Source organism: Palaemon carinicauda, chromosome 44, assembly GCF_036898095.1.
Source record: "Palaemon carinicauda isolate YSFRI2023 chromosome 44, ASM3689809v2, whole genome shotgun sequence".
Taxonomy (NCBI): domain Eukaryota; kingdom Metazoa; phylum Arthropoda; class Malacostraca; order Decapoda; family Palaemonidae; genus Palaemon; species Palaemon carinicauda.
This window is the reverse complement of record NC_090768.1, coordinates 19,549,907-19,572,406: the sequence shown is the minus strand read 5'-3', so window position 1 is coordinate 19,572,406 and position 22,500 is coordinate 19,549,907. Positions and strand designations below refer to the sequence as shown.

At 33.5% G+C, this 22,500-nt stretch overlaps 1 protein-coding gene across 1 annotated transcript in view; it reads left to right on the top strand.

Annotated features, from left to right (window-relative positions):
* The window catches only part of LOC137634349 (G-protein coupled receptor GRL101-like), a 376,114-nt gene that overhangs the window by 256,118 nt on the left and 97,496 nt on the right, over positions 1-22,500 (top strand). The window contains exon 16 of the mRNA XM_068366747.1: positions 16,919-17,062. Coding sequence (XP_068222848.1) covers positions 16,919-17,062 — 144 coding nt within the window. The remainder of the gene's footprint in view (positions 1-16,918; positions 17,063-22,500) is intronic.

Sequence of the window (22,500 nt, the reverse complement as noted above, 5' to 3'; positions counted from 1 at the left end):
CAACGTCTTTAAAATTTGAGTTCACTTTTACTTCCAGTTTCACCCTTGCCCCAGTGCCCTACCGTATTGTAAAATTTCAAAAAATCCAAATTCATCGATATTATATGCAGTCCATAAACGTTGGTGTGTAGTCGATGCTTCTGGTCACTTGTTTGTACTGCATGTGAAAAGAGTGCTAAAGTTTTAATGCTAGGACTGCATTATGATTTCACGAAAGATATAAACTCCGTTTACGTTACGAGGTGCCTTTTTGAAAATGCCCTTCGGCCCTCCAAGAGAGGGTGACCTCCAAAGCAGGGAAAAAAAAAATAAAAGTATATATGTATGCATTTAAAATTACTACCAACTCGCTAGAGTATAGGGGAGGGGACTTCTTTACTAACTCAGCTCCAGGACCCCAAATCTCTAGCTACGCGCTTAAAAAGAAGGTAACACTATTATATGGAATACATTTTTATTTCTCAATTAAGTAACATCTGGATAGACAGTATTTATTCGAAATAGGTTTTGATTGGATCTTCGAAATTTTTCCAATGAAAAAAATTCGGCTGCCTTCAATGAACAATGTCATGTTAACATTACATCAAAAATATTATGGAGGATTTTTTTCAACTTACGAACTTGCATTTAATCAGCACCGAATACGGAAGGTCCCCAACTTCTGAGCATTCGACAAACAAAAATCCAACAGAAATCATAAATCTCAGGTATTATATCAAAAGTTCATAATGAAATACTGTAATAAAATTATATTATTTAATGCAGTAAACTAGACGACATTTTCAACATGAAACAGGATAATTTGTTGACTTTTGCAGCTGAAAATTGTTGGCATGGGAGTTAGGCCAACATTTCACAAAATTCGACTTACAAACAATTTCTTGGAACCGATTAAGTTTGTCAGTTAGGACTTTCTGTAATATCAATCTGAAGTTACTACTACTACTACTATAGTAATGATGATGTGCGCAATTTTTATGTTATTCAGATTAAACACCATGACATGGGTCACTGCATAGTACATAACTTTTAAAACTGGTGCTGTGTTGTACTCGGCCTACAATTTTTTTTATGACTTCTGTATAGTATGGTTATAAGCAACCTCATCTCAAACCCCAAATGTCTCTAGTTCGATCGTATGCGAGATATAGATATGCAATGTATTCCAATTAAAATTATAACGATTCCTGAAAGTGCATTACATTAATTGCAAAGTCCAATTATGCAACAAAGGGAACAATGTAGCCAGCTCTTATGCAACGTGCAAATCCGGCTGCTTTAAAACGAGAAAGCAAGGTGAGCGCTAACTATCAATAACCTGAAAGGTTTCCTTATAAGTGTTGTGTAACACCACGGCGTGATAAACACATTTCAGTCCTTCGCGTTGCTTCATATATTGAAATTGGCAATTTTGTAAAGACGAGGGCTTATGCATTGCATTACTGAGGCAGATAACGAACTGGCGTAAATATTCCAGTCAGATTCAGGAGTCTCTACTAATAAAGTATTTGAAATCTCAATGCGAAAGTCACTTAGTTTGTAAAATTTGGCATTTCACTTTTTTTGTCATTAAAACATATGACTTTCATACTTCTAAATAATAAATAAAAAAAAAGTTTGTAGTAATATTTTCTTTCTTGGTAATACCGTCCTCACAGGAGTGCATACCTGATATTAAATCATCTGTTAGGGACAAGATTCGAGCCTCTGACTGAATCTGTTTCGAACCAGACAGTTGATATATCATTTCAGCTATGAAAATGTGCAATTAGGTTATTATTCTACAGTATAAATTTCTCTCGAATGCAACATGGCTAAGCCGACTATCTTGTTCTGTATCAGATGTGAGGCATATGTTCTAATCCTTGTTGGGTAGATATTGAAATTATTATTATTATTATTATTATTATTATTATTATTATTATCATCTATATATTAATACGATAGCATGTATGTTATTTATTTTGTGTCACTCTTTAAAGAAAACGGAAATAATTTCATGGTATACTATTACAAATTCACATTAGACTTTGATTACATAACCAAAGCACATCTTATATAGTTTTCCCAATTTTGTCTTTAGCACCTGACTTTTTTTTTTTTAAATATTAGACAAAAAAATTGAATTCTATCAATTTCCATAACCAAGATTATAAAATTAATCTCGGGACATTTTATTCAAACATGTATAGGTTAGGAACAAGGTAATTAGTATTGAAAATATAATTTCGTGTAATTTACACGGGTTCTGCTAGTTGTTATTATTATTATTATCATTATTATTATTATTATTATTATTATTATTATTATTATGTTTATGTTTATTATTATTATTATTATTATTATTACTATTATAGTTATTTTCATTATTATTATCATTATTATTTTTATCATTATTATTATTATTATTGTTATCATTATCATTTTTATTATTGCTGTTGTTGTTGTTATTATTATTATTATTATTATTATTATTATTATTATTATTATCATTATTATCATCATCATCTAAGCTACAACCGTAGTAGGAAAAGTAGGATACTATAAGCCCAAGGTTCACAAAGGAAACATAGCTCACCGATGAAAGTAAATAAGGAAATACATAAACTATATGAGAAATAATGAATAGAAGTTTAAAAATGTCTTAAAATCAGTCATAACGTTAAAAGGTCTTGTCATATCTAAGCTATGAAGAGAGACTTGTGTCAGCCTGTTCAACATAAAAACATTCGCTGTAAGTTTGATCTTCAGAAGTTTCACCAAATTAGGAAGATCATTCCACAATCTGGAATGATCAGCCGGAATAAAACTTGTAAAATGCTGTATAGTGTTGAGCCTAATGACGGAGAATGCAAGGCTTATAATTGCATACCTAGTACCACGCACAGGATGGTACAGTCTGGGAGAATCTAAATGCAAAGGATGGTCAGAATTATGAAAAATCTTATGCAACATGTATGAAAAACAAACAGAACGATGGTGCCAGAGATTCATATCAAGATCAGGAGTAAGAAGCTTTTGTGCAACAAATTAAGATGAGAATCAGCACCTGAAGACCAGACTGGAGAAAAATACTCGAAAAAATGTTGAATGAAAGAATTAAAACATTCTTTTAAGATATACTGATCACCGAAATTCTTAAAAGACTATCTCAAAAAGCCATTTTTGTCCAGTTGAAGAAGAAACAGACCGAATGTGTATTTCAAAGGAAAGTTTGCAGTCAAGAATCACACCTAAAATTTTAAAACGTTGTATATAGTTAAGAAACATTATCAATGCAGAGATATGAATTTTGCAGAGCCACTGTTCTCGACCTACTTACAATCATACCTCGAGTTTTTGTAGGCTTCAACTTCATGCTCCATAGATTAACTAAAGATTGCAAAAACGCCCGTTCTGCTGTTGTGACGTTAAAGGCCTGATCTATTTTGTCATAAACGTTTGAACCTCTTCTAGCATCACGAACTTCAAAAGATTCGGAACGGGGTTCTATGGAATTCAATGGCATCAAAATGAAAATATTTAACAACTAAAAGTTACTAACGTGAAACGGTCGCTGAGGGAAATCCTTAACACTGTAATAATTTTGCCAGTCTCCCCATGGAAACGTAAGCAAAGCGTATTTATGTTTACAGTGATTATTGAACTCACACTAGTATTTGTTAGTCACTAGAAATTATGGTAGTCAGTAGATAAAAATGAGGATAAGGAAGAGAAGCGAAACATCTCAGACACATAAAGATAATCCGTTTTATTAACAGGTTTTGGCTGGAGAAAAATAATAACATTGATTACTGCCACAATCATCGTTTAGGATTGTGGTAGCCTCTTGGAAACGTCCTTGCCTAGCAATCCGCTGGACTGGGGTTCGAGACCGGATCAAGCTCTATAGTTTCTTGGAGTGTCTGCAACCTCACCATACTTTTGAGCTAAGGATAGGGGGTTTCGGATAGCCTATAGTCCTTAGCAGCCATTGCCTGGCCCTCCCTGGTCCTAGCTTCGGTGGAGAGGGGGGATAAGCGGTAATCATATGTATAGGGCATTGTCACTGTTCCTTGCCTCTGCCATTCATGAGCGACCTTTAAACCTTTAAACCTTTAAGCTGCTGACTTATAGATGAATCTACTAAGCAGAAAGTATCCACGACAGTACAGTAGTTGACTCATATACCGTACGAACATATCAACCCACACACTGCATTTCACCTCTCTTTTGCATGTGCTCTTGCTCCTTCTTGGATAGTAAGGCCATTTATTCAAAGTACCTATTTCAAACTATAAATCCATCTATTTGTATGTGGCCTTTCTCCTTTTGCCTTTGAACACCTCTGACTTTACACCTTTTCATCAAGGAATTTTATTCCACATGAATAAGTCTTTGCAGAATACCATGTTTATGTATTGTCTCATTACCTGCCCTTTCAACATTTCTTATGACGCACGCATCATATAAAGTCTATTTTAATTGCGATAAAAAAATTTTTTGCCTTACGCTTGCATTCAGACTCAATACTTGACATCCCTAAAGGAGTGCAATCTTAATTCATTCACATGTTCCTTTTCAATTTCATAGCCTTGTGTACAACCACTGCTACCATCATTTCTTCTCCTATTTTGAGATTAAGCTCTTCTTTCATCCTGCCATTGTCCAATTCATATAGTTGAACAAACCACTCATTGCCATTCTTGGAGTATCTAATTGAAATTCATTGTTTCATCTTCCCCTTTCCATTTACCTTCATATTCTTGCACAGTTCTATTGCAAGCTTCTAAAGTTTCTCTTCATTATCCCCATTAAGTAATGTTACTAATAACTGACAGAATTATAGGCATAAAGTTACTTTGTTTACCAGTTAAAGTAAATGTTAGTATTTTTAGAGAGAAAGGGAGGCAAGGGACATAAGAACTAATAGCTGAGGAACAGTGTAGTTTATGCAATTAGGATGTTATGTTGAATAAAGGCCCTTTGTGTAACTGGTGTTTATGAAGTTTGAATTTATTTTAAAGAACTGTATGTGGCATGCATGAACCTAGGAAATCGTTGAGATAGAACCTGTTTAGAGATAATATTGAGGGTTTTGGGAGTTATTATTTTAAAGATACGTTAATAAGAACGAACAGCTAATTGACAAGGTTTGAAATAGTCAATGGTTGACTTTCGATATGGGTTTTGCTAGTAGCTGAAATGAAGCTTCCAAACACCAGGGACCTGTTGTATTTATTTAATGCCATTGACCATTCGCAAAAGTAACCACAATCGGTACTCTTGGATGCACTCTAAAGTACATCATATTGTTTCTGACGGGTGAAATGAACGTAGCTCCTATTGGAACTCCGGGCACTACTCATCCATAAAAATGAAAAGGGGGTAACATTGGGGTTTCAACTTTCAAATAATGAGTCTTATTACGTTGCATTAGTCAGATGGATCTAACTTAGTTAGCAGTGTCAGTGTTTGGTTTCACTTCTTGTATCATGATCCCTCCAGTGCTGTTCACCACGTTTGAATCTTGGACGTTTGTAGTTATTTTGTTCAAGTAGTTGCCCCACTGTACATGAAAAACTTTATTGAATTCACAAGTAGCAATTTGGAGAGTGAGAGAAAGCCAAAATCATATGACTTACAGTGACCTAATCTATGAAGTATATTGGTGAGTGGCTTGCTTTTATTTAGCTGACGTACGGTACTGCGAAGGAGGATGTGCTTAGGTAACTTCTACCCTTTGTCACAGCATGGCAGATGTCTTAGAGATGAAACAAATGGAATAAATACGTGATTTATAATAGAGCGCAGTTAACTATATAGGATTTGATTGACTAATGATATTGTTCCAAAGGTGTTAGAACACAATGATAGTTAAAACTCACCTTAGCTATCAAAAGCCCCAGTTGGGAGGTATTCTTTATTGCCCTGGTATCTAGCTCATCCACTGTAAGAGACCAAGAAAGTGGTGATGAATCGTTGATGAACAACATTGTGTAAGTGCAAGGCAACATTCTTGAATTTATCTTTGGAATGAAGCTTATATGCCTGAGTAAACAGAGATGCTAGTGATATACACCAGGTTGTAGATTATGCATGCCATTGTCTCCAGGAATCACTTGTGTAAAGGTAATACACTCATTAATTTTGTGTCTTTGAAGTCAGGTTGTTAGCGTATCACTTCTGGAATCTTGATTTGGAAATCCACAGTGATCAAGTTGTGGAGAGTTCCAAGTTGCACTACCTCCTTCTGTTTAAGCCCCCTTTCATGTATGAAATCTAGAACTACTTCAACTGAGCTTTGATAATGTACAAACTTTTTATCTTGATATATTCAATATAAATGCTTAACATGTCCCAGCTTGAATGGTATATGATAGAACTTGTGGAAACAAGCCTCTCTTGCGAACAAATCTTTGCCTGATTGTCTCTTATTTTTAGGGCTTGGGATTTTAGGAGTCCAAGCTGCTGCCTTTCACCTGGAAGATGTGCACTGGACACAGTGTTCAGTCCTTCCGGAAACTTTAATCTCAAGGTTTTCTGGTGGAAAAACGTTCTTGGAGTAGGTTGATAGTTTTTAAGCGGATCAAATTGTTGATGGTCCATCGTCTGATACAATACATTCCAAACAATCCTGGTGTTTAGTAAAAGGCTTGATAACATCTCCGATGATAGCCTATGATTTCGAAGTCCTTAAAATCAAGATTGTCTGGAATTAACCAACGCACAGTTTCCATATAAGGCAAAAGGAACCGTTTCTCATGTAGGCCATGCAACATTTCAAGAATCTCCTAGGGAGATCACCTGAAATTGTTAAGTGGTATGAATTCACCATGTTTTATGCCACTGACAAGGAAAATTCATACAAGGGGTGGCTTCTGCAGTTCCTCTAAATTGCAATCATGATAAGTTCTACCTTTCTTTGCTTTTGACATGCTGAGATCACCATCAGCAACTACAATTAAGCATGCAGCACCACAACCCAAGTGTTAGTCCATTTAGTCTTTACGTGAAAAAAAGACATAATTATCCACCACCTGTTAACCACAAGCAGGCAGGCATACCAACAGATATCTAATACAACACGAATAAAACATTATTCAAAATATCAGTTGTCTGCACATCCTGTAACACTGAAAAGACTACACTGTCAGTTTATAAACTTTAGCACCAACGCATAATTTTTAAAAAGGTTGGTACAGTTACTTTCACCTGTTAGGGAAAAAAGTGTTAATAATCATGTATAAAGCATGAACTGATTTGCAAAACAGTCATATTAATCATCTGTATTCAAAAGGCACACCCACATGGTAAAGTCAGTATAAAACCACAATTTGTCAATATTTTCGGATTTTATTTAACTTGTCCTCAAGTTAAATAATTCCTTTTGTTTTAAAACTTCCTGCACATACACACTTTCCACTAAGCATAGAAGATATCCAATATATCCGTTTACTTAGGTGCAGGGTGGATAATAATAAAGAAGAGCAAGAATTTTAACTTGGTGTCCATTTAACATGACCTTTTGACCATGACGATGTCATCAATACACCAATTAAATAACTAAGGATTTCTTGTGAAAGTGGAGATCATACCTAATCTAACGATATTCAATTTATACCTGTTATCAATTTCTTTCTATGTGAAAATGCCCTTTATATTGCCCCATACCCTAACTTTTACTTACCAAGAAATCTAAGATGGCATAGAAAAAAAAGGCTGAACGACCCACATGGAACATTTTTTGGAATTGGAACAAAGGAAATTCCGTTCTCAGAGACCTCATGGGTTTTAAAAATGCAGGTTAAAAAGAAATGTATCATATGGGTGCATGGGAACCCTATCCTCCTACTCAACTGATGGTCAGAATTATAAAAAAAATCTAATGCAACATTCATAATGATCTAATTGAACAACGGTGCCAGGGATCAGGAATAAGTAATTTAATAGACCATAAGTTCCTGTCCAACAAATTAAAATAAGAATCAGCAGATAAATATCAGACGTGAAAACAATACTGGAAACAAGGTAGAATGAAGGAATTAAAACTCTTCAACAGAATAACTTGATCACAGAAAATCTTTACAAGATTTCTCAACAAGCCAATTTTTGTGGAATTGAAGAAGAGACAGACCTAATGTGTTTCTCAAAGCCAAATTTAGAGTCAAAAATCACTCATAAAATTTTAAAAGGGCCATACAGAGCTAAAAAAATATTATTAATGCTGAAATCCGGATGTTGAGGAGCCTTTGTCCTCGACCTACTTACAATCATAGTTTGAGATTTGTTAGGATTCAATTTCATGTCCCATAATTTGCATCATGTGCTAATTTGAGGTAGATCTTTATTAAGGGATTCTGCAACCACAGATCTATAGTGAGGAGATGGAATTGATGCAAAGAGTAGCATCATCTGCATATGCAACAAGCTTGTTTTCTAGGTCAAACCTCATGTCATGTGTAAATACTGTAGTATGAAAAGTAATGGGCCAAGAACACTACCCTGAGGGACACCAGATATCGCATTCCTATACTCACTATGGTGCCCATCAACAACAACTCTTTTAAGATCTATTACTTAAAAATTCTATAATGATACTAAGAAAAGACCCACTCACTCCCAAGTGTTTGAGTTTGAAAACAAGGGCCTCCTGATTAACACAGTCAAAGGCATCACTAAAATTAAGGCCAATCATACGAACTTCCTGGCCACAATCAAGGTATTTATGTACAGCATTGGAGATTATAAGAAGGGCATCACATGCTCCAAGGCCTTTACGAAAACAAATTGTGAACTTGGGAACAGATGATTACCTTCAGCAAACCTATTTAGACGTTTTACCAAAAGATGTTCAAAAACTTTAGATAATATGAGAGTTTTGGAAATTGGGTGGTGATCAGCTGGGCTTGAGGAACCACAAACACATTTACATAATTTAGTAACATTACCAATTCTCCAACAAGTGCTAAAAGAACCTTGCTTTGCTAACTTTCAGAGAATAACAGATAACTCTGGAGCTAAGAAATCTGCAGTCTTTATAAAATACAAAGGAAAATACCATTTGGGTCTACACCTATATAAGTATCAAGGTCCATCAAGAGATCTTTAATTTCACGATATCAAAAAGCTAAACTAGTTAGTTTAGCCTCAGCGAAACAGGAATGAGGAAGGTCAAGTTTTTCATTACTCTGCTTACTGCCAAACACATCAGCCAAAAGAGTTGCCTCTTCCTTTGGACAGTGAGTGACAGAACCATCTGGTTTATGTAAAGGAGGAACTGTTACAGCTGCACCAAAGAGTGCAGATTTAAGGGTAGCCCACCGCTTATGTTCCTGGGTTGTACCAGAAATGGTTTCTTTTATGGTTAAATTGTATTCCTTTTCAGTTGAAGCATAAACTTTCTGAGCAAGATCTCTAAGCTGAGTATAGTTATTCCAAGTCATATATGATTTGTTACCCTCCAAAGATAATAGGCCTCCTGCATCTCCAAGTATGCAGTCTACATTCATCATTGAACAAGGGTTTGTCTTTCACGCGACACCTTAGCACATGAGATACGCCTATCAATTATGTTGACTAGATTCTCATTCAAAGGAACAATAGGATCAACAATATTATACAATTGTAACCAATTCAATCGCAATAGATCACCCAATATGCCATTCCAGTCTGCTTTAGAATTCATAAAAATTTTACATGAGTATGACACAACCGGGATAGGCTGCTCAGTCTTCACTACTAATGAAATTAATATAAATATATGTATGTGTCGATGTGTATATAAACAAGTTAGGCTAGAGGAAAAATACTATACTCTGCGTCACATTCTTACTTTTATTGCTGAATCCAGGATTAACGCTATTCGTACCAGAGCTCCCACAATATTACACACACACACACACACACACACACACACACACACACACACATATATATATATATATATATATATATATATATATATATATACTTACTGTATATCCGTTACATTGTCAATAATTATATGGTGTATGTCAATTTTTGTGTAGGCTTCCTTTCCTAATTGGTTTCAATGACACAGAGGCTAGGGCAGGTAAATCAAAGTAATCCCTTATAAACTGTGTTATATTTCTATAATCCGATCATAATCATACATCATCAGTAAGTTCTGATTACGGTCATCTGTGTGTGTTTGTGTTCGTTATTGCTGTTAATATTTCTTCTTTGAAGTGTGTAATTTTCTGTATATTGTTAAACCCTAATGGCCCTCATTCATATGTGATATGATTCTCCTTTTCCTTTGCGATGGAACAAAAACATTAAAGGGTTTTGTGACCAATCCTTTTTTCGGTTGTGTTGCCACGTTACTTGTCGTGATAATTAGGTCTCGTATATAGTAGTAAGGCTTTTCTATTTTCTCGGAATATATGTTGTTAATAACAAGCTGAAGCCTGGAAAGCCTCTCTGACCTAGGTTTCACGCCCAAATATCCATATGTAAATGCTTCCATTTGCTTATAGACATACTTCTTTTTTATCTGTTTTGTAAATGATCTTTTCTGTGTACTTTTCCGTTTTTCGTGGCAAGATTTTGCGTAAGGAATGTCCATTTATGTATTCGTGGTTGCCATTCTTCCAAATTACTAATCAATAACCAATGACGCTTGTGAAATCGCAAAGTCATGTCAAGTATATTCACCCATGTAAAAGTAATCCTGATATATTCAAATAGAACGCATTTTTGTGATATAACATATGTACCATCAATCAATGGTGATTTAAAAACATTTGATGAAACTTAATTAGCCTCCTTTGTGGACAATAATGTTCATCACATACTCGAGCAATGCAAAAAGAGATAGACAAATTTATAATATATGCATTTGAATTATTATTCAATAGGATTTGGCCACCTGTGGTATTTTCCTTGTGGTATTATAACGGGAATTTAGGATTTGATTAAGGTTTTTAGTGTGTACCGTAGTGAGATAAAACTTCAACGTTAAAAGTAAAGGGAAACAATAGTTTTGCTTGATGGATATGTCTCCTTGAGGTAAAGTAATCATGAAAAACAATCTTCGGATATGAAACAAGTGTTTACGTCATTATCTGTTAGTACACATAACTACAAATGGTAATGACAAAAGATAGTGTTGAATCATGTGTCCATTTATTCAGAGAAGAGAGAAAATTAAGCTTTGTTTATATTTTTTCATAAGGAGAATTCTAAGATATTCCTTTCTTCAGTATATGTCTTGAATGATATGTAGCATAGTTGCTCTCGTAAAGACCCTTGTAAAGGTATTAGAATTTTCATTCTGGAATAACCGAATTTTTTCCTGTAATAATGCGGCAATATATTGGGTTTCATCAAAGTAGCCGAATAGACTTTTCGAGGGAATTTTGGTATTCAGTTCGGTTCTGGAAAAAGTGTAGGGAAAAGGAGTAATCAACATTCTTTATGAACAGAAAATCAATTTTAGTAGAACATGATCCCTAATTATCATAAAATAAAATTTCAGTCACCAGTTACAACAGATTTAGAAAGCTTATTCAGTAATAACAAGATAACGACGATGATATAGAAACTCCATGCTGGAAAATTTTCATGATTCCTGTAACGACCATTTGTTTATCAGCCAATTCTCTGAAGGAATTGAAACGACGTCCAGTTGATCAGAATTTGATCGACACAAACTTTGGGATTCTTATCTCCGTCAAAAGAAAGTTAGCCAATTTGTACCGTCCATCGATCTATTTTTTTTTTTTTTTTAAATTGAATGGAGTTTTGTCCAATTTGCAACGTCATTCTGTAACTTGCCTCTGGAAATCGGGCTCTGCTTTAGCCTCCGCAATGTAATTTTACAAACCTTTCTTTCAGCTTCATTCATGCAGATACACTCAAACACTTGGTTTCCTTCGTTTTTAACAATTTTCTTTTCATGTGTATCAAGGTCCCATGCTATTGATAATGTACAAATCAGTGAATGCACATGTATACTCATACAAACACGCATATATTTGCATTATATATATATATATATATATATATATATATGTGTGTGTGTGTGTGTATATATGTATATATGTATATATATATATATATATATATATATATATATATATATATATAGAAGGGGCTAGCGTTCGATCCCAGGTATGAGGTAGAAATTTATTTCTATTTGAACACGATGTTGTGTTGATATTAATCCATATATATATATGTGTGTGTGTGTGAGTATATATATATATATATATATATATATATATATATACAGTATATAAATAAATATATATATATATATATATATATATATATATATATATATATATATATATCGTTGGGTTTCATATCTCGTATGTACCCACAGTTGTAATCTTGGTTCGTTAACCACGAGTAATTGTGGTGAGGGCGAGGGAGAGCCAGTTTGATCACCCCCCACCAATCGCGACTATTTTTAACCTTGTTTTCTGCTTACGCAAATCCCTATTTCCCTTTTGTTTTGAAGCAGCGAACATGTATACTTTAGGTTTTTTTTTTTTCTTATTTTACTTATTTATTCATTTTATACGAGCAGTGTTTGAAGATTCTTTAACTTTCCATGTACTTTCCGTCAAATAAGATGTATTCATTTGTTTTATTTTCCTTACAAAGTCTATATGTCATTTCCTCTTAAGGATTTTGAATTCTAGGTATCTGCAAGAGATTGATAGGAGTATTAAGTTAATTAACCTTTATATGAGTGTTGCCATTGAAAATGCTAACTAAGAACGCTTATGTCAGTGCGTCCATAAGTTAAGATTGAATAGTTTATTTGAAATATATTTTAGAATTTTGCGTTATTTGAAATGAGGGAAAAATAGTAGCTGTCATCTATTTGTCTGATTATTTATGGGATTGATTGTCAACAAAGTATTTTCCTTTTTTAATTTTGATTCTTATCTAGTCTAAAACATGGTTGTATGCAGCTAAAGCGGAACTCCAGCTTTAATTTGGGGTTGATTTCAAAGCCCGGAATTTTCGTTTGGCTTTACCGTATTTTGATCCAGATTTCTAAGGAATAATTTTCGCACACTACTGACAAACACCTCGCCGAATTTTCATTTCCTCCTGCTTTTTATGCACTGGTGAAAATGGTGTGCAAATGGAATTATGATTATAATATGAAGCCATAGAAAGCATAATCACTGGTGGGGATCTGACTGATTCTTCTAATATTTTTATATTAAGAAAGTTCAGTTTTCGATATCTGAGCAAAATATTTATAACGTAGCTTTTCTCATTTAATAGAATTGTGAGAAGTTATTATTTCTCTTTATTGAGACCAAGGGAGAAGGACAGGGGTAAGATTATTGCGTTAATATGATGAACCTATCTGGTAGAAACGCAATGAAAGCGGTTTGTTCGATGTCAGCTTTGGATTATTCGTTGTGTGGGGGTCTGGATTAAGCAAGGTTTATTGGGCTGCATTTTGTCGTATGGAAAATAAATTGCATCAGTGAAACCGTAATATTGGTGGATGTGTTATTTCATTTCTTTCTGATACCAGATTGTGAACCTCAATCAGGACTAAAGTGACAATTATAAAGAAAACCTCAGGAAATAATAGAAGAGATTGCGTTTACTTATTTTTAAGATAATATCATAAGTATTTGCATGGGTGATTCATATCCTGATTTTTTTTCTATAAATGACTTTACTCTTATAATATCTGTCATTTATATTTTGGTGTGCATATAAGTCATTGTGTGTCAAAATTTATATGTAAGAATATTATAAACGATTATCTGCACTATGCAGTGTCGTATCTAAAAGTTGTTCTGAAATGAAATGATCACGCATACTAGACAGGTTTTAATGAGTTTTTCACTCTATTAGAAAAATAAATCAACGAAGCCATTCCTTGATTACCAGCTGCTTCATTAAAACCAGTATGTTAAAATCATATTTTTCTGAGAGGCCACAAAGGAAATATTGTAATGTGTCTGGAATTGAGGTAGGATATTGGTTCACTTTTGTGCATAAAGACTAGATATACTTAGGCTTTAAATGTTTGAAAAAATAAATATTTTTCTCTTTGTCGTTGATTGAATGATTTGTCAATTAGTGAGTTTCATCTTGGTCGACAAGCTCTTTTTTATAATCATTTATAATTTTACTTCTTTTGAAGTGTTTGCGCCACACTTGGTGTTAATCTCCTGGTCTACTTTAAGAATAATAAATGAAATGTATGGGGCTTTACTTTCTTTTGCATTACTTCGATTTTTATTAGATGCGTCACGCAGCATACGGGTAAAAGCAGGTCACGCAGTCAGATGACCAAGAATACCAATAGAATATTTAGAGACCCTAATTAGTCAACCTACCATAATTGTGTATGTGTGTGTGTTTGTGACTATCTGTATAATCTGAGGAGAGTGATTGTGGCCATGACAGGAAGACCGAGTTACGCAAAATGGCCATTAGGAGGAGGAGCACTCTTGTAGGATGTTTTCGAAAATTGCTTGATCTTTGATGGAGACGTTGTCAGGTTGTTAGCGTGTTATTGCATTGCGTCTCATGATTTACCCACATCGTTGTAAGATTATCATGGGGAACGTTTTCTACTGATCTTCTAGATATATCCTTCGAGGGTTTGGACCCAGAAATTGGACTCTATTGTGTAGAACGAAATGATAACCCAACCATTAGGATGTGGAAATGAATGATAAGGAGGTCGTTAAGATGCTTCCATCTTCAGCATATCTTACGCCTTATAATAGTTATTTACACTTTTTTTTTTTTTTACCTGGGGGTGTGGGCCCAGGACTCCCAGGATAAGGTTTTGAGTTTGTAACGAGATGTTTTGATCAGCGTTCAGATTTTTATCATGGGTCTTCATAAGTAGATTAAAAAATTTTCTAATCTTGCCTATTGTCATTAGAGGGGTAGGGTCACTAAGATGAATATCAATTTGTTCAGGAACAGACAGATAGTCTGTGTAGTGAAAGTTTCCGACTAGAAATTTGCGAAAATTGTCAGTGAAAGACCTTTTGCCTTACAAAACCACAGAGTTTGCATCCATACTGAGACTGAATGTTAAAGTCTGTATCAAGATGATTCTTTTCAAGTCTAAGCTTATGGTCGTAGACAAATAAAATTTCGAATATTTGCATTTTCTAAAGATCTAGAAACAGTTAATTTCCTTATTTAGAAGATACCCAAGAAAAAATATTACTCTATAAAAGAAAAGCAGTGCATGAAGCTAAATATGAATAGACAATTCATTATAAGTTTTGCACTATATATTCAGTTAAGAATTGGATTGTTAAGGGTAATGTGTTGTTAATAATAAAGTAAAATGCCCAAAGGCTTAGTTAAAAATTGTAGAATATTATGTGGGAATAGAGGGAAGAAAAATAAAGAATGATGGTTTCTGCAGTAAATGATACTTGAGCTCCTCTCTCTCTCTCTCTCTCTCTCTCTCTCTCTCTCTCTCTCTCTCTCTCTCTCTCTCTCTCTCTCTCTCTCTCTCTCTCAATTTGAAATTTATGAAAACTGCTGAAGTGGAAAAATTATCATTATTACGTTAATGTTTAAGAATGTCATCGTTAATAAATTAGTCAGAAGATAAACCGTTAAAAATTGTTTCTTTTCCTTCTAATTATTTCTTATAGGCTTTATTATTATATATCTTTGTCAAGTATTCGAGACCCATATTCCCTCTCGTCATTAATCGAGATCTTTGAACTTTTTATTCAATAATAAAAGGTACATTTTCACGACATGGAATACGGTTTACACTACTATTTGTGATATCATAATGTATACTTTTTGTTAGTTATTCACATCATTTGTCCTAGGTGTGTAAGCCCAAGTGTTCTTATGTCATAATGAAATGACAAGATTAGAGTTACAATATTGTAATTTCAGTTTATCGCTATGTTTGTAATGTTGCCAAGGCTTAGAAATAGTCCATATTCATATCAAATAACAGATTTCAATCAGATAAGTTCTAATTATATTCCCCCCAAATACTGTTGTACATGGACGAGATTATTGGGTTAAAAAGTTATTTTTTTTTTTTTACATATTCATTAGCTCTCGTTCATTGTCAATGTCAACAGTCCAGGTCAACATTAACATCCGGTATCTGAGTGAGCGATAAAGTCAGCAGCAAGAGATTCCTTGTCATGTGTTTGTTTATTTAGTTATTGTTACCATGGTGTACTGTATATATGCTACCTGTCTGCATAATTGGTGCCAGGGGCGCGAATTCCGTGTCAGGGTTTCCAGAGCATGACCCGGGAAGATCAACGTTACATTGTTCAAATTGTTCTGGGTTACAATTTCGTCTCAATATATAGATGTTCAACAATAGTCATGTTATCGATCCTATGGGAAATCCTAATAATGAAATTAAGACAAATGTCATTTCATTGCATCGTTTGGGAGATGAATTTAAACAATCCACAGGTTCAGGTACATATGTGAAATTGAAACTCTTAGCGTTGTATTGTGCAAACGATAGTATAACAAAGGAGCATAATGAGATAATAACTTGGGAAAGTTTTTCTCTCATTTTCTTATTTCTAATGTGTTTCAGGTTGTGGAAACAGTAAAAATATAAAAACCACCGAATTATAATATACATTTACTTTTTACGAACAAAGGCATCAGAGATCATTTTTATGTATTCTACTGATATAATTGCGTTAACACATTTAACTCTATTATCTAAAAGAATTTTTCATGACTGAAAATATTTTTAAATGTGTGATCTGAAGCCTTGACATTTAAGAATACTAGAAAAATTATAAATTTCTCCTGACATTATAAGTTCAACATCATTAAATTTTCCCCGAGGCTGGTATCAACAGTAATTATGTGGAAAATATCCACGTAAACATTACATTACAATGCACTCCTGTCCTAATACTTTGATAATATTAATTTTAATTGTCATTTTTCTTCGCAGTGATCTAAGCAACAACAGTTTGACTTCGCTTCCGATTGGGATGTTCCAGACCTTGAATCGTTTGCGCATACTTGATCTGCGACACAATTTTATATCCACAATTGCAAATTCAACGTTTCTTGGACTTGCCAATCTACGAACCTTGTAAGTTGCATATAAGACTTTTTTTTTTTTTTTCCTTTTGTTTAATAATTTTTCAACACTTTTCATTGGTATGGTTTACAATATTTCGGTAGTATGTTGGTATGTTAGCCGGGTGTACAGTATAGAATTTTACGAATATTTGAAGGAATGGTTTGCCTCATAACCAACAGCGAGTTATTACATTTTTGTAGAGGTAGGAATATAACTCTTGGAGAGATGGGGCTATTTAACAAGTATATTGGCCAGCTTAACGTTATCGTAGACTTTAATTTTAAGAATATATTTACAGTAGTTATTACGTCTTGAAGTTTTATGGTCTCCGGAAGTTCTATTTCTATACCTTATTCATGAAAGGGTTGTGAATTGACGTCTCTCTCTCTCTCTCTCTCTCTCTCTCTCTCTCTCTCTCTCTCTCTCTCTCTCTCTCTCTCTCATAATAGAAGTAGTAGTAGTTTTTCCTCTCAAATTGCTTTTCAGCATTTACTTAAATTATTTTATTATCCTTTTAATAAGCTTTTTTTAAATGTCACTTAATTGATAAAAAATACATAGTTTTATCCTTAAATCACAAAACACAAGGAAGATTTGTAATTTAAACAGTGCCTTTGAAATAGATACAGAAATTCTAGCTTATTTAGCATATTTAGCATATTTGTTCCAGCGGATTCATAATATTCAGAACCTTCATAACACACACACACACACACACACACACACATATATATATATATATATATATATATATATGTGTGTGTGTGTGTATATGTATATACATATATATATATACATACATACATACATGTATATGTGTGTGTTTGCCAAAGCACCATCCACCCATTGAGATGCTACCGCTACAGAGTTCTCGGGTCCTCTGACTAGCCGGATTGTGCTACGTTGTATCCTTCTCTGGTTACGGCTTATTTTCCTTTGCCTACACATACACCGAATATTCTTAACACATATCCTCTTTCCTCATACACCTGGCAACACTTACATAGAAATATTCTTTTTCACTAAAGGTTTAACTGCTATAATGTAATTGTTAAGTGGCTTCTTTCCTCTTGGTAAGTGTAGAAGCAGCTATTCTAGGATAGAAGGACACTTCAAAATCAAACCATCGTTCTCTATTTTGGGTAGCTCCATAGCCTCTGTACCATGGTCTTTTACTATGTTGAGTAAGAGATCTCTTTCTTGAAGGTACACTCAGGCAGGTTATTCTATTTTTTTCCTTATTTTCTTTCCACATTGGACTATTTTCCCTGTTAGAGCTTATAACATCCTGCTTTTACAACTAGCGTTGTAACTTAGTAATTATATATATACAGTATATATATAGGCCTATATATATATACATTAGTAATTATATATATACAGTATATATATATATATATATATATATATATATATATATATATATATATATATATATACACATACATACATATACATTTCAAAAGAAGCAAGGAAGGGAAGAGAAGACGATAGATTGACGAACTAAGAAAGTTTGCGGGTGTGGACGGGTATATTAAGACTATAAACAGACGCAAGTGAAAGGCTGTTAATGATGAGGATGATGGATGATGATAGTGTGTGCATGTGGGTATAATATGTATGTGTATATAGATATATATATATATATATATATATATATATATATGTATATACTTACATAAATATATATATATATATATATATATATATATATATATATATATATATATATATAGTACGTATATATGTTTGTGAAAACTTAGACAATACTTCTTCCCTTTGGAAATTTAATTCTAAGCTGAAATATATGCGTTAGTGTTAAATTTCGTAATAGTCGCTATTATTTTAGCCACGTTCCGGGATTTCTTCAAACCCCATCCTCTGGCTGACAAAACGAAACCTTATGTGAAGGGCTTCTCCGACCTCAGAACCAGGCTATATAACCCAAATCCATAAATCCAATCCCATGCAAGACCATATAAGTCACAAATACCTCTTAATATCGAATTCGCTCTGGCTCGAGATCAAAGATCAACCAGCTTTTAGCAAAAAGTGATATTCCCCTAGGGTGTATGATCCCGAGGTAGACGAATTATATAATAAGAGGATTTTTGGCTTATTTGAATAAATAGAAATCACGAGTCTAAGTGATAAAATTACTATATATATATATATATATATATATATATATATATATATATATATATATATATATATATATATATATATAAGGAAGAATCATTAAATTGAGGAAAAGAAGACTTGGAACAGTGTGCCAACAGATGTTTGCTTTATAAGATGAAAATGTAAATATTATCCACAATAGACATAGGATGATAAAAATTGCAGAGGAGTCCTATGCAATGCTATACAATAGTGATATCAGAAATAACCTCAATAAAAATAATGAAATACCTGATCCGGTACCAAAGTACAGAATGCATTAAAAGGCATGAACAGAGGCAAACCAGCAGGAAAAGATGGCCTAACAATTGATATAATAATAGATGGAGTAAAACTGGCTCAACTCTACACCAAATGTCTGCAAGAATGCTGTATACATACATTTTGGAAAAACTTTATCCGTAATATATAAGATATTTACCAGATTATATAAGGCCGATTTGAAATTCAGCTAGACTTTAATCAACCAAGAGAGCAGGCAGGCTTTAGAAGTGAGTATTCAACAACTGTCCATATCCATGTAATAAACCAGCTAATGGAAAAATCAACTTAATATGATAAATCAGTATGTATGGCATTTATAGACTATGATAAAGCTTTTGATTCTAATTAAACATCAGCAGTAATGAAAGTCCTTTAAAAACAATGATGAGAAGAATTTTTTGTTACGACACTTGAAGATATGTATACAGGAAGTAAAGCAATCCTAACCCTACATAAAAATAGTGAGATAGGAGTTAAACAGGGAGACTCCATCTCTCCTAAATTATTCACAAGATACCTAGTAGAAGTTTTTAAGAATTTAGATCGGGAAAATGTAGGAATTAATATTAATGGGGATACCTCAACAACATAAGATTTGCAGATTGCATAGTTTTGTTTAATGAATCATGGGAGGAATTACAGAAGATGATAGAAGATTTGAATAGAAAAAGTAGAAATGAAGGACTGAAAGTGAATGTGAGTAAAACTAAGATATTGTTCAATGAATAGGCAGACAACAAATGAGAGTTTTGTATGAGCCTGTATAGATTGTTAATGAATATACGTACTTAGGACAGACAGCAAGTGTTTGCCAGGACACGAGATCGAAATTACAAGAAGGATAAGCATGGAATAGAGAACATTTGGTTAATAAAATAAGATTATGAAAAGTAAAATCCCTCTTTCTCTAAAAAGAAAAGTATTTACTGAGATGGTCCTACCAGTAATTACTTACGCTTCAGAAACTTGGAGCCTTACTTAAGCCTTACAACATAAGGGAGTTATAGCTCAAAGAGCTATGGAAAAATAATGATGGTAATAACACTAAGAAACAGAAGAGCAGCATGGATACGAGAGCAAACTAAAGATATTCTAATATCATGTAAAAATAAAGAAATGGACATGGGCAGGACATATAAAGGGAATGACTGGCAATAGATGGACATTAAGAATGACACAATGGATTCCTAAAGATTGTAAAAGAAGCAGGGGAAGGATGAGAAGACATTGCATTGACGAACTAAGAGAGTTTGCGGGCGTGGACTGGTACAGAAAGACCAAAACAGACGCAAGTGGAAGGACATGTCTGAGGCCTTTGTTCGGCAGTGAACTAGTAAGGGTTTATGATGATAATATATATATATATATATATATATATATATATATATATATATATGTGTGTGTATATATATATATATATATATATATATATATATATATAAATATATGTATATATATATATATATATATATATATATATATATATATATATATATAAGACAACAACAACTGCAGCCGTGTCTAGTCCATTGCACGACGAAGCCCATAGATATGTCCTTATTCATGTATCGGGTTTTGGCCATTCCGGATTGGTGATGGTGAGAAACTCTAGTCCGATCCCTCACAGCAGACCAACCTAGCATGCGTAACCCTGACTAGTATGGCATTGCTCATCATGGCGATACACAAATCCTTTCAGAATGGACATATATATATATATATATATATATATATATATATGTGTGTGTGTGTGTGTGTGTGTGTGTGTGTGTGTGTGTGTATGTGTGTGTGTGTGTGTGTGGATTTTAGCTTTCTATTCCTGCTCGAAGTATATATAATATATATAAGCATATATATTCTGTATATGTATATATACTCCTATATACACATACACGATATGGAATGACGAGCAAAGAAAATATTTGTATGTATAGGTGGGAAAAGGTGTACGTAAATAGTATAAGGAATTCACACAATTATAATATTTTTGGTAGGCTCCATTTGCACCGACCTCATTTAGGGAAACAATTGATGAGACGCTAAATGAAAAAAATTTATATTTCAGTTGGAAGGGATGAAATTAATCAGCAGGGTTTTGTATAATTTGTGTATGCAATATGTAAGAGAAACTATTTTGCGTGATTGGATGGATAAAAAAGACTTTGAATGAATGTGCTGATACTTATTAAAAAAATAATGATAAATAACGAAAATGGAAACAGCTTGCACATGACCTTAAAAGTTATTTATTCACTATCTACGTGTGTTTGGGAGAGAAATTGACAAACACAGAATGAGAGAAAAAGCGAGTGCGAGCTCCACTTTTTGTGAAAAGAATATCCACTTCTTCAAAGACAACACGTCATTTTGGAATATTTAAAAGTTTATTATCACATAAACTTCGAACAGTCCAGATTCATGTTATTGTGTCTACACTTCTATAAAATGATAGCATTGTACTGACATGTTCCCTAGACGTTCTTATTTGCCAACATGTGCGTGGCATTGAGTGATGATTTTTTTATAGATTGAAATTTGAGCCCTTAGAAATTTTCTCTTTCTCTGCCCATCCAACTATGGTTTGGATAGTTCCTTATACATTGTGTTATGCGAAGGTAGTTTATTTATGAAATGTTTTTCTAGCTAATGTCATTCTGGCGGATTATAATGTTTATTCCTTTTAATAACGTTACCATAAAATCTGTTTAAAATCTTATAAATAAATTCACAAAAAACACAGAACAGCGTTAAGAAGTTAACCTGTTGTGTTCTCATGGAAAGGAACACTGGTTTCGATTGCAGCTTCATATCAAGCTTAATGCAATTTGGTATTGTTTGGTTCTGCAATGATTATGTATCACAAATGTTATCTTTTTCCTTTCTGTTCGTAGAAAATATCCAATGCATTTGATGAACGATGTTTGCTTCACCATTGAAATTAGGGTCAGTGTATTATTATGAATTGTCTTCACCCATAATAGTTATGATTTTTCTTCTCA